Source organism: Balaenoptera borealis (assembly GCF_965194805.1).
Source record: "Balaenoptera borealis genome assembly, chromosome: 3".
Taxonomy (NCBI): Eukaryota; Metazoa; Chordata; class Mammalia; order Artiodactyla; family Balaenopteridae; genus Balaenoptera; species Balaenoptera borealis.
The window spans coordinates 119,374,985-119,391,879 of NC_138866.1; the positions used below are offsets into that span (position 1 = coordinate 119,374,985).

General features: G+C 45.9%; 1 protein-coding gene across 1 annotated transcript in view; it reads left to right on the forward strand.

The window, feature by feature from the left end:
* Positions 1–16,895, forward strand: part of THSD4 (thrombospondin type 1 domain containing 4) — a 572,383-nt gene that overhangs the window by 540,366 nt on the left and 15,122 nt on the right. The window contains exons 10-15 of the mRNA XM_082383565.1: positions 1,087–1,183; positions 5,651–5,926; positions 11,928–12,057; positions 13,021–13,225; positions 13,812–13,985; positions 15,683–15,856. Coding sequence (XP_082239691.1) covers positions 1,087–1,183; positions 5,651–5,926; positions 11,928–12,057; positions 13,021–13,225; positions 13,812–13,985; positions 15,683–15,856 — 1,056 coding nt within the window. The remainder of the gene's footprint in view (positions 1–1,086; positions 1,184–5,650; positions 5,927–11,927; positions 12,058–13,020; positions 13,226–13,811; positions 13,986–15,682; positions 15,857–16,895) is intronic.

Sequence of the window (16,895 nt, forward strand, 5' to 3'; positions counted from 1 at the left end):
CAGGACCCACCCACGCAGGAGTGACTCAGAGAATGCCTGTAGCTAACAGGACCTCAGAGATCAGCTGGATTCTCACCTCCTGCTTCTCCAGATGAAGAAATCGAAAACCATGAGATTGAGGGACTTGCTCTAGGTGACCCAGCGGGTAAACAGGAGAACCCCTTCGTAAAGCAATAGAGATAGAAATATCACAGCGTGACCTGTCTCCTTGCCTGACTCCTATTTTCAGTGCAGATTTGCATTCCGCGGCTCCATTTAGCCCACCACCCTGCTTCCCTCCAGGAAAGCCATGAGCACAAAGGATTTTGTGCTCCAAAGCCAATAGGGAGGGATTTATTCTGCTCAGCCATGCTGGTTTGTTTTGTGTTCTTGTCCTGGACACTGTTTAGTTGCTGACTTCCACAGCCCTAGGCAGCTTTTGTCATGGGTCCCTGAGAGAATAGGACCCAAGGAGACTTATTGCCCTTGTATCTGTTTTCCTCACCTCATCTCTCTGTGGTTCTGGAACTTTCCATGGATGAGAGGGGATGGGACCCAGAGAGTCAATGAGGGAGAGGGTTGGGTCAGACCCTTCCTGAGCCAGCGTCCCGGGCCAGGTAGAGGACTTGGGAAGAACCTAGGGGATCTCGGGCTGACGCTGCCAGAGGTCTGGCCCTTCCTTACATGACTCTGTCTCGCCACCTAGTGTTCAAACGGGTTCTCTGTAGTGTAAACTTAAGTGTCTCTTCTGGATATTTTGAGGGCCTTGAGCAAAAGCTAAGCAATGGTAGAGGATGGTTGGGAGCCGACAGAAAGGTTCCCTACCATTGCTCCCATCTTCCTGTTTAAAATTTATAAAATCTTGACTTTCAGCCTAGTTTTCTTCTTATTCTCTCAAAGACTACGTTCTTCATTCTTCAAAAGCAGATAGCAAAAAGCCATCTGGAAATAGCTTTCGTTTAGTGTGTCACCAGTCCGCTAATATTATTAGATGTAAATCAGTCCACTCATTTATAGTTAGTGCCACTTACACCGCTGAGCCCAAAGCCAGCAGGAAGGGGATGTGCATGTGTGCCAGTGCAGTGATGTTGACCTTTGTGTTGTCAGATGATACACCAGCAGCCTAACCCAGGAGTCCACTACGAGTACGTAATCATGGGGAGCAATGCCATCAGCCCACAGGTGCTGCCTCACAGGAGACCAGGTAAAATTTCTGGTTTTGCGGCCAGTCACTCCGGATCATTTCCTTTAAACGCCCTTTCTCTCTTCTTCTTGTGTATCTGCCCTCTGTCTCTCGGTCAACACAGAGAAAACCTATGGACACATATTACAGAGTCAATGGGCCTTGATATCAGAGGATGCTTCACCATTTGCCTGAGCCTTCACTGATAAGAGTGTTTCATTCACTTGATTCAAAAATGAACATTCTCAGTCTGTCTTTCCAGTTCAACATTTTGAAATGTCTTTTATATTAGTTTCCTATCACTGCTATAACAAATGACCTTAAACTCAGGAGCATAAAGCAACACAAATGTACTGTCACATAGCTCTGGAGGTCAGAAGTCCAAAATGGATTTTGCCGGGAAGGAATCAAGATGTTGGCAGGCTGTGCTCCCTCTGCAGGCTCTGGGAAAGAATCAGTTTCCTTGCCTTTTTCAGCAGAGGCCACCTGCGTTTCTTGGTTCATGGCCCCTTCCTCCGTCTTCAAAGTCAGCTGAATAGCACCTTCAAATCTCTCTCTGCCTCTGACCCTCTTCTTCTGTCATCTCTCCTTCTCTGACTCTCGCCCTCCTGCCTCTTTCTTATAAGGACCCTTCCGATTACATTGAGCTCAGCCAGATAATTCAGGATAATCTCTCCATCTCAAAATCCAGGATAACTTAATCACGTCTGCAAAATCCCTTTTGCCGTATAAAATAACACATCCCAGGTTCCAGATATTAGGACACAGGCATTTTCAGAGGGCCGTTATTCTGTCTACCACATGCCTTTTCTCTTGGTCCCCTTCTGCTTCTGCTAACACACCTTTCACCTATAAGAAAAGAATAATGAATTCACACCTAACAATCCACCTCTTCCCTGTGGGCTCTGCTGACAGATCCAGCAGCTTTGCTTGCCTCTGCTGGGTATAGCACAGCCCCTGGCTGATATTTCTTTACCAAATGATGGAGTCCATCACCCAAATGGAGACCGTCTTTTCCATCTTTCAGACAGAAGGGTCTGCAGAAATATTAATAATAATCACTAATAATCACTCACACGCAGAGTCATTGCTATGTGCCAGACACTGCTGAGCCCTTCACATAGACTAACTCGTCAAATTCTCACAACTATGCTCAGAGGGAGGTACTGTTATTAGCACCATTTTAAGAGTAAGGAAATGGAAGCTTAGAGAGATTGAGTTACTTGCCCAGGTCCCACAATGACCTCAGGTTAGCCTGGGTCACTAGCCCCTGTGCTTATTACACTGCCTACAGGTGACCTGGTCCAACACCTGTCCTAGGAAGTGAGGGGACAGATGCGAGACCTGGCCATACATCCTTCTCTGGGCTGCCGATTGGATAACCAGGTTATCTGATTGTTACAGGTCGGGGAGGAGCCACTTGGCACGTGGGGTGCATGTGTTGTCCAAACTCCAAGTCAGCACACTCAGCCTGAAAGAATTTTTAAACCATTTCCAGGAGCAATATACAGTCTGAGAAACCAAGTTCAGATGGGGAAATATTGAGATTACTGATGCTGATTTATAAGGGCAATTGGACAGACTATTTGAAATCATATAGGATGATGATGAGTGATAACAAGCCTAATGGGTCTCAGCTAATGGGTAGCATGTGGTTCTGGGATCAGCTGTCTGGGACAGGGCAGGCCAGAAGGGGTCAGCTGTAAAAAGTTGGTGAGGAGAGGCAATCTGGACCAGGCTTCATCCACCGTATCAGTGGAGTCAGGACTCCAGAGCTTGAATTCAATTCTGCCACTTTCTTGCTGTGCACCCTCAGGCAAGTCAGTAACTTCTCTGAACACATTCACAGTCTACAAAATAGAGAGGGAAAAACATACACTCAAGGGTTTTATTTGGGAGGGGGAAGGTATTGAATAAATTAGGTGTCCATCTTAGCACAGTTCCCAGTACATATAAGGTACATAAAAGATTTTAAAATGTTTTATCTGATAATATCTTGGACAGTTTCATTTATATCAGTATGCTGGTCTTGATTCTATTAGTTTAATTTGCATATAATATTTTAAACCATGAAGTATTATAAGTAGCCAACTAAATAAGAAAGTGCTGCTGAAAGGGTAGAGAAAGCTCTAAGTTTTAACTGCATTTTATAGTAACCTTAGAATTTGCCTCCTTATTTTATATTAAACTAATGAATGCTTGAACACTATTCAATCAAAACGGAAATATGTAAAGTAAAATGCAACTGCTCCATAACTGCCAAAACTTGGAAGCATCCAAGATGTCTTTCAGTAGGTGAATTTGGATAAAGGAACTGTGGTATATCCAGGCCATGGAATATTATTCAGTGTTAAAAAGAAATGAGCTATCAAGCCATGAAAGGACACGTAGGAATCTTAACTGCATATTACTAAGTGACAGAGCCAATCTGAAAAGTCTCCATATTGTATGATTCCAAGCATGTACGTACGGTATTCTGGAAAAGACAAAACTATGGAGACATTAAACAGATCAGTGGTTACCAGAGATTAGAGGGGAGGGAGGGATGAATAGGCAGAGCACAGAGGATTTCAGGGCAGTGAAACTATTCTGTGTGATACTACAATGGTCGATAGATGTCATACATTTGTCAAAACCCACAGAATGTACAACACCAAGAGTGAACCCTAATGTAAACTATGGACTTTGGATGATAAGGATGTGTCAGTGTAGGTTCATCAGTTGTAACAAACGTACCGCTCTGGTGTGGGATGTTGATGGTGGAGGCTGTGCATGTGTGGGGCAGGAGAGATACGGGAACTTTCTAGACTTGCCACTTGATTTTGCTGCGAACCTAAACTGCTCTAATTAATATACATATTTTATATTATATATATATATATGTCTATTTTTCTTTTTTTTTAAAGCAGTATTCCCAACCTCAGCCCTCTCCCAGCTTCCCAGAGGGAATCTCTCTTTACAATTTGGTGGGACCCTACCCAGCCCTTTCCGTGCGTATACAAACATGTATGCAGCCAGTTTGAATATTTGTCTACAATCTAAGTGTGCCAGGAACATCACGTGCCAGCCTTTTCCATAAGCCAACATACATCTAACCTCAATTTGAAACTTCTCTGAAACTGGTAGAAAACTCAATCTCAGTCAATCTGGGGGCTCCCACACACACCGCAGATAGAGGAAAGATACCTGCCTGGCAGGTCTGTGGTGCTCAGGAAACCCAAGACCTCAAACACCTGCCTCTCCTCACTTTGGAGATCTCGCTCTCTCTGCCTCTCTCTCTCTGTCTGTCTCTCTCTGAGAAAGTGCTCTCTCCACTTTTCCCTCCTCCTTTCCGTGGGCTGGCCCCTCTGGGACCTGTTATCCTTTCTCGGAGCTCAGGCTTCCCTGTGGGAAGGAAGAGCCGTTAACTTCCTGCAGCTTTCACTTTCACTCCTGTAAAAATCTCAGACAAGAAGATCTAAGAACTTGGCCACTTGGACTAGGAGAGGAGGAGGAACAGAGATAAAGAACAAAACACAAATTAATCTCCCAAGGACTTCCCTGGTGGTCCAGTGGTTAAAACTCTGCCCTTCTAATGCAGGGGGCACGGGTTTGATCCCCAGTCAGGGAACTAAGATCCCACATGCTGCACAATGTGGCCAAAAAAAAAAAAAAATTAGTCTCTCAAAAAGTGTCTGGCCACGTCTGCGTATGTGTATACAAACTGAATTCTGCTATGCTTTTTTTCTTTCACTAAACAACCTATGGGTCATATCTCCATGTCACAACGTGCATTTGCTTCATTCTTTTAAAAAATAGCATAATATTTCATTCTTGGTTGTAGTATAATTTATTTGAACCACTACCACTGGTAGACATTTAAGTTCATTTTACTGTTTGGCTGTTTCAAATTAGTAACCATACTTATACATACCGCTTTATATAAAAGAATGAGAATATTTGTATGACAATTGTCCTGGAAACTGAATCCCTAGGTCAAAAGGTATGTGCATTTAAAATTTAGAGAGATATTGCCAAGTCGCCCTCCAAAACTTTGCGTGTATTTACAGGCTCACCCAGTGTGCAAAAGTGTGCTTTCCTGCACCTCAGCGAGGGGTTTAGGGATTTAAGGGTTTCCAAAGTTTCTCATCTTTATTGTTAGGTGAATAGAGTTGCTGTTGTTAGTTGCTTTCTCATGTAGTTCTTTAATTAGGAAGGAAGTTGAGTGTTGTTGTGTGACTTTTGACTGTGTGTATTTCTTCTCATGTGAAAAGAAATTGCCTCTCCCTGTCCCTTGCCCACTTTCCCTACTGCGATGTTCATCTTTTTCTTATTCATTTTTAATAATGTTTTTAATATTAGGGAAATTAACATCTGCCTATTTTAAATATATGTGCTATGAATTAGAAATGATCTCATGCTACCTAATTTCTAATGTTGGAGCCATTGCCTCTTTACGACTCACTGTCCAAACCCATCTTCTGTGGTGTGTGCACTTGCGTCTCCTAGGGGAGCCCTTCAACGGCCAGCTGGTACCAGAAGGGGGGAGCCAGCAGGAGGGAGAAGGGAAAGAGGGGGACGAAGAGAAGTCAGATGTGCACGGCGGGGCACCTGAGATATTCACCTCGGAATCAGCACAGACCTTCCCGGTCAGGCATCCTGATAGATTCTCTCCCCACCGGCCGGACAACGTGGTACCACCAGCACCACAGACCCCACGGCGGAGCCGGGATCATAACTGGAAACAGCTGGGGACGACGGAGTGCTCGACAACCTGTGGGAAAGGTGAGCTCATGTGCGGGCTGGGAGGGTCTCTGCAGATCCCGGAGCAGGAGTGGGGAACATGCAGGTAGGCCCCAGGCACGTGGCAAAGCTTCCCCTCCTTGAGCCTGACTGTGAGATGGCTCGTTAGTGTGAGGCTGTGTTGGGGGTCCCCAGGACCACCCTCAGGCTCGGTGATCCACCGGAAGGACTTAGAAAACTCAGAAAACCTGCTGTGCTCATGGTTACAATTTATTACAGTGAAAGGCTACAGATTGGCATCAGCAAAGGGAAAAGCACATGTGACAAAGTCCAGGAGACACCAGGCACCAGCCTCCAGGTGTCCCCTCCCAGTAGAGTGGCACAGGGATGCACTTGGTTCTCTCAACAGTATTGTATATGAGCCAAGTATTGCCGACCAGAGAAGCTCACTCCAGCTTTGGTGTCCAGGGGATTTATTGAGGTTCAACCACATAGGCATGTAGCTCCCACTTTAGCTACTCAGCCTTAAGCACCCCAGAGGTCAAACTAATACAACATGGCCTAAGGCCTCAGGCATGCAAAGACAGGCATTCACAGAAATCACACTGTTGGCATAAACTAGCTTGTCAAACTGACAGAGTGCACCCCAAGATCTCTGGCATAGAAAAACTCTTATCTGCAGAATATTCCAAGAGCTCTGAGGTTATCTCCAGCCCTGGTCAAGGGCCAGTCCTGAATACAGGTCTCTCTTTGGAATATGCAGGGTCTGAGCAACCCAGGCCTGCTGAGTTAACCCTTTCCTGCACAGTATGTTCATTAATAATCAGAGAATACACTCACCTAGTTCAAGATTTACAAGCTTACGTACAAGTCAAGGTTGTGGAACACTTACACAAATGCCATTCAAAAGTCATTCTCAGATCTAAGGATTTCAGAAAAAAAAATGCTTTGGGAGCTTGAAGTGTTAGTTAGCTAGCTTTTACACTCCACAACTCCATTCTTCCTCCTTAGTAAATTCTTAATCCTGTATTTGTCCCATTATCTTAAGACCAATCAACTCAGACCACCAGGAACAAGGCTGTATAGCCTAACAAAGTCAGTTTATGCAGCAAAGGGGACCACACACCAGTGGGAGCATAGGGCATCTCTCCAACGAAAAGAAAAGATCCAGTAATAGGATTTAGGGGGAAAGGTGGAGTCTATGTGAAATTTAAATAAAGCACAAATTTAAATAAATTTGTGGACTTCCCTGGTGGCTCAGTGGTTAAGAATCCACCTGCCAATGCAAGAGATATGGGTTTGAACCCTGGTCTGGGAATATCCCACATGCCACGGAGCAACTAAGCCCGAGCGCCACAACTACTGAGCCTGCGCTCTAGAGCCCGCGAGCCACAACTACAGAGCCCTCGTGCCACAACTACTGAAGCCCGCACGCCTAGAGCCCGTGCTCCGCAACAAGAGAAGCCACTGCAATGAGAAGCCCACACACCACAACGAAGAGCAGCCCCTGCTCACCACAACTAGAGAAAAGCCCGCGTGCAGCAACAAAGACCCAACGCAGCCAAAAATAAAATAAATAAATTTATAAAAATAAATAAATAAAGCAGCAGAGTTGTGATAGGCTTGAAGCAAAGCCTGGCTGTGTGTAAAAGGGTCAATATCAATATCAGTCTGGACTGTCATGTGGACTCATGGCCCTGTGTCCTTGAACACTCAAAGACAAGATAGATGTGGGATGTGGTGTCCAGAAACCCCTGACCTGATGTTCTGCACCTGGGCTGGAAATTGATGCTGCTTTTCTGTTCCAGGTGCCTTAGATCCTCATGGCAAGGATATGTATAACTGTGCAGTCATGATTTCCTTCATATACATGGTGATAGCCTCCTGCTTGTAGTCAAGTGCTATTTGTGACTGTAAAACAGCTTCTTCGAGGGGAGGTTACCATAGAAACAGAGGCTGTATCGCTGAGGAGTTTCTGCAGCTGGGAAACTGATACCTCCAGCATATTGGTTTGGGGATTTTTTTTTCTTTTCTTCAAGAGACTTGCGTCTGAGAGTACAAAACTTGGAAACGATGGCATAATCAACACATGGAAAAATCTTTCACAACCACCTTTAACGCTTTTATCTTTTTCATAAGAGCACTGACTTAGTGGCTTTTGAGAATCGAATTGAAGTCTTTGGTTCCTCTTGGGGTCTGGAGCCCTTCCTGCCTGGAATCTTTGCTGGTTCCATGATGCCTTCATAACTGGAGTGCTAATTTATGGAGGTTTTATCGTGCTTATACTTAATACTTGCGCAGAGAATGTGAACTGGAGAGTCATTGTGCCAACTTCTCTTATAAGCCTTATGAGGGAAAGTTAAATGCCTGTTAAGTGTGTCTTAAAAGAGGCAGAAAGCTAGAGATAATTATGCATTAAGGCCAAAATCAGTTCAGTGAGGATCTGTCCATGATGCCATAGAGGTAAGCAGTGTGAAATGAAATGTACTTGACATAGGAGCCCAGGATCAAAAGGTATTTTGATAGTGCTGAAATAGTCTACCATTTAGGTAGTGGTGTGATGCCTGCTAACGGAAACAGATACACTCAGAACTAGGTGAGATCAGGTGAAAACAGATACACTCAGAACTAGGTGAAAACTAGGTGAAAGGATAAAGATTGTTGTCATATGGCTTGATATCAAGGGTGGCATGTGTAGAAGAGTCTCCTCCATTTCATGTCTTTAACGACAGCCTGGCCCAGCCTTTCCAGTAGGATGAGACGTAGGCCTGTCTGGAGACCATAAGGCATTGCATTGTGGACACAGTGGGACAAGGACAAGAGCATGTGCCATTTGCCACGCACCCTGCGTGCTGCTCACCTAGCCTTGTGTTCACTGGACTCATCCAGGTGGTCATTCAACGGTCTCTATCTGTTCTGTACCAGGCATGATGGAGGGACCCCTTTGCTCCCTCTAAGGTTTGCTCCCAGCCAGCGATGGCTTCAGAGACGTCAGGGCAGGAAGGCAGTGTGGACGTGCAAAAACATTTAGCTCATCTCATGGTTGTCAGTGGTAGTGACAAGTGTGCCGTGACCAAGAAATTCTGAGCCTGCCAGGGCTGTGCATCTCTTTTCTGCACAACCCAAGTCCACTTGCCTCGTGATCTCATCATTTTCCCCACACAAACCCTCTCCCAAACTCTCCTCCAGTCCTTCCTGGCAGCACTCACCAGACCACACATTTCTGTGCCTCTCAGATTAAAATTCCAGCATCAGGATAGCATGATCACAGGGAGGAACCCTGTCACCGGTGTACCAGAGAGGCCCATACTCTGTCCAGTCATTGCCCGGACCTCCGTTTATCTGGTCAAACTCCTGGCTTGGCCAAGTTGATCCCTGACGTTCCAAGACTAGAGTTATTTAATTTTTTCTTTCTTCTTATCTTGTCCATCTCTCCACAATGCCTCACTGACCTCTACACGGTCCCCTGAATTCACTGACTTACCTCATTTAATGCCCACTGATTACCTGTGGTACAGTCCCCCCTCCAACGTAACATACTTCTGTTTAGATCAACACATTGAACGTACAGCCCAACCAAACTGATCCCAGATTGTTCCTGCTACCTGAAGCCCAGCCAGCACCTGACCTCCCCACCCCATTCTTGCTGGCTAGCACTTAGAGGGCTAATTGTGTGGCATGCTTGGACAATGAAAAGGTGGCCAGGTACCATTTTGAGTGATAGTCTCCCTTTCTGCAGAAATATAAACTGACCCAGAGAAAGAAACCTTTTCGGTCATTGGAGTCAAGAACTATAGATCTAGTGTTTTCTCACCATCGGAGACAGAAAGAGTACCTCTGAGTTTATTTCCTTGGCTAAACGCTGGAACTGGACCAGGGGGAAGGCAGGCAGTGGCCAAAGTGCACACAGCCCCAAACAGGACCCATCTTTCCAAGGCACAGAGCATTCCTAGGGTAACTTGTATCCTTTCAGCTAAAGATACTCAATTCCCCCCTCATTAGTGCCAAGCAGTTGGGGTAGTTACTTTTGTCTTCCACTCCACAAACGTGTAAGTAGAAAAGTTAAACCCACATGGTCTGATGGGAAAGGGATGGGCTAAATAATAAAATTTTTACTTAATCCCTTAATAGCTGCGTCCCAATGAGTATCCTGCAAGCTGTGAACTGAATCTTATTCATCTTTGTAACTCAGCACAATGTCCTTAATGTTTGTTGAATTTCATTAAAAATCTCTTCGTAATGGAAGCAGATATGTTACTGGACAAAATTTAATTCCACAAAAGTTTTTGCTTCCTATTAATTTTATAGCCAGTACTGCCTTTTTTTTTAAACATCTTTATTGGAGTATAATTGCTTTACATTGTTGTGTTAGTTTCTGCTGTACAACAATGTGACTCAGCTATACGTATACATACATCCCCATATCCCCTCCCTCTTGCATCTCCCTCCCACCCTCCCTATCCCACCCCTCTAGGTGGTCACAGAGCACCGAGCTGATCTCCCTGTGCTATGCATAATACTGCTTTTTACTCACCTAATAATTATGCTTAATTGGAACATTATTTTAAAATAATGGTCTCAAGTTATAACTGCATTGTAAATTTTTACGCCCATAGTAGTTTAAACAAACGATTGTTTCTGATTCAAAACTGTCTTACAAACTGTCACGTTTTTTACAAGAACTACCTTCTGGCTCGGTGTGTCCCACAAGATCAGCTTAAAGAAGCATTGGAACACTTCGTGGCTGCTGAAATATTTAGAGACACATTCAAAGTTGTCCCTTTAGTTACAATTAAAATTATAGCAAGTTGAAGTCGAGAAACTCTAAATGCCTGGCCAATTAGCAACAGAACTGAGACAAAGCTGTAGGCTACATGCCAGTGTTCTGCCCAGCAGGACTCAGCTACTGGCCTAGACTGGGGCCGGGGGTGGGAGGGGTGGGTACACAGTTATTTATGAAAAAGCATCTTACTCTCCAGACGCTCGGGTTGCACCTTCCCCCAGTTAGGGTTCTTTGTAAACACCCAGTAGTAATACTTCAGTGCTGCCACCAGGGGGTAGCAGAGAGAGAGAGAGGCAGGCCGAATTGAATCAGTTTTTGTTTTGTTTTTCCAGTTGAGAGCTAGAAATTCCACTGAACAAACTTTGACTTTTTCTCCAAAATAGATTATACCTTATTAAGTATGAAACATGAGGCTGTGCATTTAAAACAAACAAAAAAACTGAGGCAGTCAGTATTTTTTTTTTTAGCAAAGTAACAAAAACAAATGTTAGACCTCTGATAAATATTCGCTCAACAAACTTTTATGGAGCACTTACTCCCCTGCTGTACTGGAGTTACAGGGTTGAGCAAGCACTAGTCCTGTCCCCGAGAAACTCACCATCTCATAGGAGGCAGACATATACTCAAATAACGAAAATTCCACTGGATCAGTACTTTACTGGGGGAATGTGTAAAATGATTTACAAAGGCGAAGCCTGCTGCTTTTCTAGCCTCTCTTGAATCTTCTTACTTCTCTGCCCCAACCTGACTGTTGCTTCAACATACCTGGCGCTTGCAGGCCGGTTTGCCATGCACTTTTGTTCCAGTTCCGCGGCCTGGACAGAGCCCCCCTCCAAGACACACGTGTGCACAGCTACCCAAAACCAACCCTCTCTCTGCAAAACCCTCTCTCTTTCATGTCTGCGGAAAACCTTCAAGAAGTTATTATTTGTGTTCATTTTATAATCATTCCCCTGCCTATCGATCTCTCTTGTTGTCTTGAACTCTTAGGGGAACTGTTTTTATCTGCCTTTGAACATGTTCAAACCATGTCCACAAATAGATTATAAGGCCTTTGAGGGCAGGAGCTATTCCTGCTCTTCTTTGCCCCGGACAGTGCCTAGGAAAGCCCTTGTGCAGGAGCCGCGTGTAAACTCAGGAATGGAGGGGTGTGTGTGTGTGAATCGTTCTGGTTCTGAGGCTTTTCTTCAGCAGCACCCGGATCTCTGCGCATCTGCATTCATAGCCCAGCATTAGAGTGTCTTCTCCTTGTCCCTGCAGGATCTCAGTACCCTATTTTTCGCTGTGTGAACAGAAACACTCACGAAGAGGTTCCTGAGAGCTACTGTGACTCGAGCATGAAGCCGACCCCGGAGGAGGAACCCTGCAACATCTTCCCTTGCCCAGCCTTGTAAGAGGGCCTCTCTGTTCCGGTTGCCTGTTTTCAGCTCACCTCTGGTTGCCTGTGCATAGGACCCTAGTAGTAGATGTAATCTAATTTTTAAATCAGCCTACATCTGTTTTAGAAACAGGAGACTTAGTCTATGCATAAAATGCAATCTGTTTAGCAAGCGCACCTGTCTTTCAGGATTCACACAGGAGCTCATAGCCTTTAACTGGTCAGCACACTCCCGGGAAGCCTTTGGTGAATTGGAGCAATTAGGTTTTAGCTGGCAAGGAAAACAAAGAGGGAAGCAAAGAGTTACAATCCAGTGCAGTCAGCGCTCAGGTGAGCCGTGTACAGAGAGAGACTAACGTAAGTCACAAATACATCTGCTTGGGGAGTGTCTCAGGAGAGGTCTCGGTTTAGTTATTGAATAATAAATAGGACGCTTTTAGAAGAACAAGGAGGAAAAGCCCTAAAAGGGGTCAAAACATAATTCTCAAACTAATAAGAACATAATTCTCATCCGAAGACATAGTGCCCATGTGCCGATGTCTTATTTAAGGAAATGACAAAGCAGGATAACAGAGGAGAATGTGTGAAACTGATATGTAAATAGTTCATGAAAAATAACAAAGGTTAGAAGATTTCTAAGTTAGTTCCAAAGTGGGTTAATGTTCTACAGGGTAATAAAACTCATCCTTGGAGTTATTTTTCTGACTAGATAAAAATCTTTTGTACCTTCTTGGTTTTCTATAATTTTACGGAATCTGGGCCCTAATCACTAGTAAAGAGAATGTGGAACAGAGCCACATTCTTTATGGAGTCAGACGGCCTTAGGCAGACTGCCAGGCACTGCTCTGGGCTGGGGATCACCCATAACAATTCTGATGCTTCTGTGTAAATTGGCTTGGCCAGCTTCTGTGTAAGATGCTCTCTTCCTGTTGACTGAAGTGACCGGTCCCTCTCGATCTCTCGTTCCTGAGCTAGCTGGGACATCGGGGAGTGGTCTGAGTGCAGCAAAACCTGTGGCCTGGGCATGCAGCACCGCCAGGTTCTGTGTCGCCAGGTGTATGCCAACCGCAGCCTGACGGTGCAGCCCTACCGCTGCCAGCACCTGGAGAAGCCCGAGACCACCAGCACCTGCCAGCTCAAGATCTGCAGCGAGTGGCAGATCCGGACGGACTGGACCTCGGTACGCAGCAGGCCAGCCTGCTCTGGAGCTTCCCCTCCAAGACCTACCGCCACCCTCCTGCCTCCCCCCTCCAAGACCTGACGTGGGAGAACCCTGGGTTCTCCAGGAGGACCCATCCTGTGGGGTTCTGGAAGGACTATTCTGCAAACCATAAGATGTGCTGATCGGGCCATCCTATCATCCTGATAGACTTAAGGGCCAACTTTCAGGGTGAGCCCATGGGAGCCGTGTGCACACAGGTGTCCTCTCTCTCCTGTGTCACGGTGGAGTGAGGGCTGGCAAAGGCTGCTAGAGCCAACTCCTCCTTCCAATCATGCTCTCCCATTTTATAGATGGCAAAACTGAGGCCCAGAGGATCAAAGTAGGCAAGACATCCAAGCAGATCTTAGAGAGAAGGCGTGTGATGTTTTCAGGCTGGGATCCTCCCCAGGTAGCATCGCTTGAGAGGGGACCCGGCAACCCAGGGGTCTCACCCCACCCCGTCCTCTGCTCAGGTGGCGGGTAACGAGGACGAGGGCACCCTGACCAGAGGGGCCCTCAGAGCTGGCACTGCCCGCTGCGCTGACGTGCGCTTGCTGTGTTTTAGTGCTCGGTGCCCTGCGGAGTGGGGCAGAGGACCCGCGATGTGAAGTGTGTGAGCAACATCGGGGACGTGGTCGATGATGAGGAATGCAACATGAAGCTCCGGCCCAACGACATTGAGAACTGCGACATGGGACCCTGCGCCAAGAGCTGGTTCCTGACGGAGTGGAGCGAGAGGGTGAGCGTGCCGGACGGCGGGCGGGTGGGACCAAGTCTGCTGGGCTGATGGGCAGGAGCCGTGCATCACGAGGTGCCCCAAACCACACAGAGACGAATCGCTAGCTTGGAATCCCAAAGGTGATTTCTGACTTTGGGGAAAAACCCAGAGGTGAACTACTGTAGGCTTTCTATCCTTCTATGAAGACAGGGCCTCCAAGATCGAGACGTGGGTATGAAAGAATTCATTTAATTCTCCTTAGCACGAATATTAAATAATGAAATTCTGCTAATGAAATTCCTTACTTAGCATGTCACACGAATATTAAATAATGAAATTCTAAATAAAGCGAGGGATTACATCACACCTTTCCTACATCTTGGGCGTGCCTGGCATAGAACAGGTACTCAGCAAATGGCAGGCCCCCTTCCCTGCTTCTTACAAACTCAGAACCAATCCCACCATTCCCCTCCCCAGTAGCCCAGCCGCCTTAATGTCCCTGGTGTCAGGTGTCAAGGGTGAACTCAAAGGTGTATATAGTTCATCATTAGCCCACCAGTTACCTGTGTACTAGGGAAGCCATTAAGAAATTGAATTCATCTATCAAAGACAAAAATAAAAGTTATATCAGAAGAGAGAGGGATTCTGGAGTTGGATGGTGGTGATGGTCGCACAACGATGTGAATGTACTTAATGCCCCTGACTTGTACTCTTAAAAAATGATTAATATGGTAAATTTTATGTTATGCGTATTTTACCACAATTTTTAAAAAATGTTAGGGAAAAATACTAAGCAAAATTCGAGGATGTACTTTGGGGTGGAGGAGCGAGCGGGGAAGGAGATGATGGGTTTTGCCTGCCTTTTCTTGTGGAAGCTGTTGATTGGCTGGCAGTAGGCATATTCTGACCAGGGCAGCTGGACTGCTCATCAGATGAACAGTTTCTGGGTTTCTGGATTCTTCAGAAGACCTTGGAAGTTTAACTGGGCTGGAGACGTTAAGTGGCTGCCTCTGTCCTTAGTGCCTCCCTCCCAGTTAGGCCAGGTCTGCACCACTTCCCTTAGCAGAATCCCTCAGGCTGCTTCCAAGCTGTAATGTGCCTACGAATCCCTGGAAACCTTGTTACAGTGCAGACTCTGAGTCATCCTGCCAGGAATGTGCCCTTGTACCAGCTGTCCAGGTGAGCATGGCTCACACAGATAGCAGGGATATTAACACTGACGTGTCCAGTTCCCAGGCCCAGCTCTCCCTTTATATCAGGCCACCTCCCACTACTCCCATAGCTGTGGCCCTCGGGGACTGGAACAATCTGCCCTAGTATCAGGCAGCAATGTCTTGTGACAGACGTCAGCCCTCCTTTCCCAGACCAGTCCAGACTCAGCTACTAGCAGGCAGATGGTGTGCCCGAGTTTTTGCGCTCTCACTACTCTGCTGCTGAACAGATTTTCGAAATCGAAAGCCAAAACAGTAGTCTGACAAGTGTAAGTGTATTAATCACAGCCGTGGGACAGGCTATTTGGAAAGAAGACCGTCCCTGAAAATCTAGGACAGGTTGCCATACTGATATCCCGTAATGGAGGAAAGCGTGCCTGAGAAGTGGTCAGAGGTTTCCAGGGGAAAGAGGTGGTGGGGAAACGTGGTGTCGTTTGCATCCTTTGAGAGTGGCTTCAGAACCTGCTGGGAGGCCTCCCCTCTAAGGCGCCCCTTGCTGTCCCACAGTGCTCGGCAGAGTGTGGGGCTGGAGTGCGGACACGCTCGGTGGTGTGCATGACCAACCACGTCAGCAGCCTGCCCCTGGAGGGCTGCGGGAACAACCGGCCAGTGGAGGCCACCCCGTGTGACAACGGGCCCTGCACGGGCGAGGTGGAGTGGTTTGCGGGCAGCTGGAGTCAGGTGAGTGGCCAGAACCGGGTGTGTCTGTCCGTCCCCTGATCTGTTTCCGGGTCAGGGAATTAGGGCTCGGTGTATCCCGGGGGTGCTAGGTGGGTTTGAACCCCAGCTGTGCTACCCATGACCCTGGAGAAGCTACTTATGCTTTTGGAGCCTCATCCGGTCAACAGTAGTTATTCTTGATTAATTTGTGAAGACCCTCTCTCCAAATAAGGTCAGGTGCTGAGGTACGGAGGTTAGGATTTAAACATATGAACTCTTGGGGGACACAGTTCAACCCATAACTAGTATATAGTTCTATCATTATTGACAAACTTTACTGTCATGTAACTACCACCACGATCAAGATACAGAACAGTTCCATTGCCCACCAAAATTCTCCTGTGCCTTTGTGGTCAACTTTTTCCTTCAAACCTGGCACCTGGCATCCACTCATCTGTTTCTGTCCTCATAATTTTGCATTTTCCAAAATTTCATATTACTGTATATAACAGTATGTAGCCTTTTGAGTCAGCTTCCTTTTGCTTATATGTAATACACATGCATTTGAGATTTATGCATATTGTTCCATATATCAATAGTTCATTCTGTTTGGGGCTGAGTAGTGTTCCATTGTACGAGTATACTACACTTGTTGATTCCCAAGTTGAGGGACGCTTCAGTGTTGGGTGATTTTGAATAAAGCCATTTTAACGTTCATGTACAGTTTTTTATAGGTGCATAAGTTTTCATTTCACCTGGGTCAATGCCTAGGAGTGGAATTGCTGAGTTGTGTAGTAAGTGGTTCTTTAATTTAATACAGGGCTCCAAGCTCTTCCAGAGTGGCTGTACCCTTTTGTATTCCTGTGAGTAATGTCTAAAAGTTCTAGTTCCTCTGTATCATCAGATCATGGTATTGTCTGAGTTGTTTCTGTTTTTGTTTCTTTTTTGCCATTTTAACAGATATTGGTGATATCTCAAAAAAAAAAAAACCAGTAGTTATTGAGCACCTACTATGTGCTCTTCTAAGCTCTTGGGATACATCATTGAGCAAAACAAATAT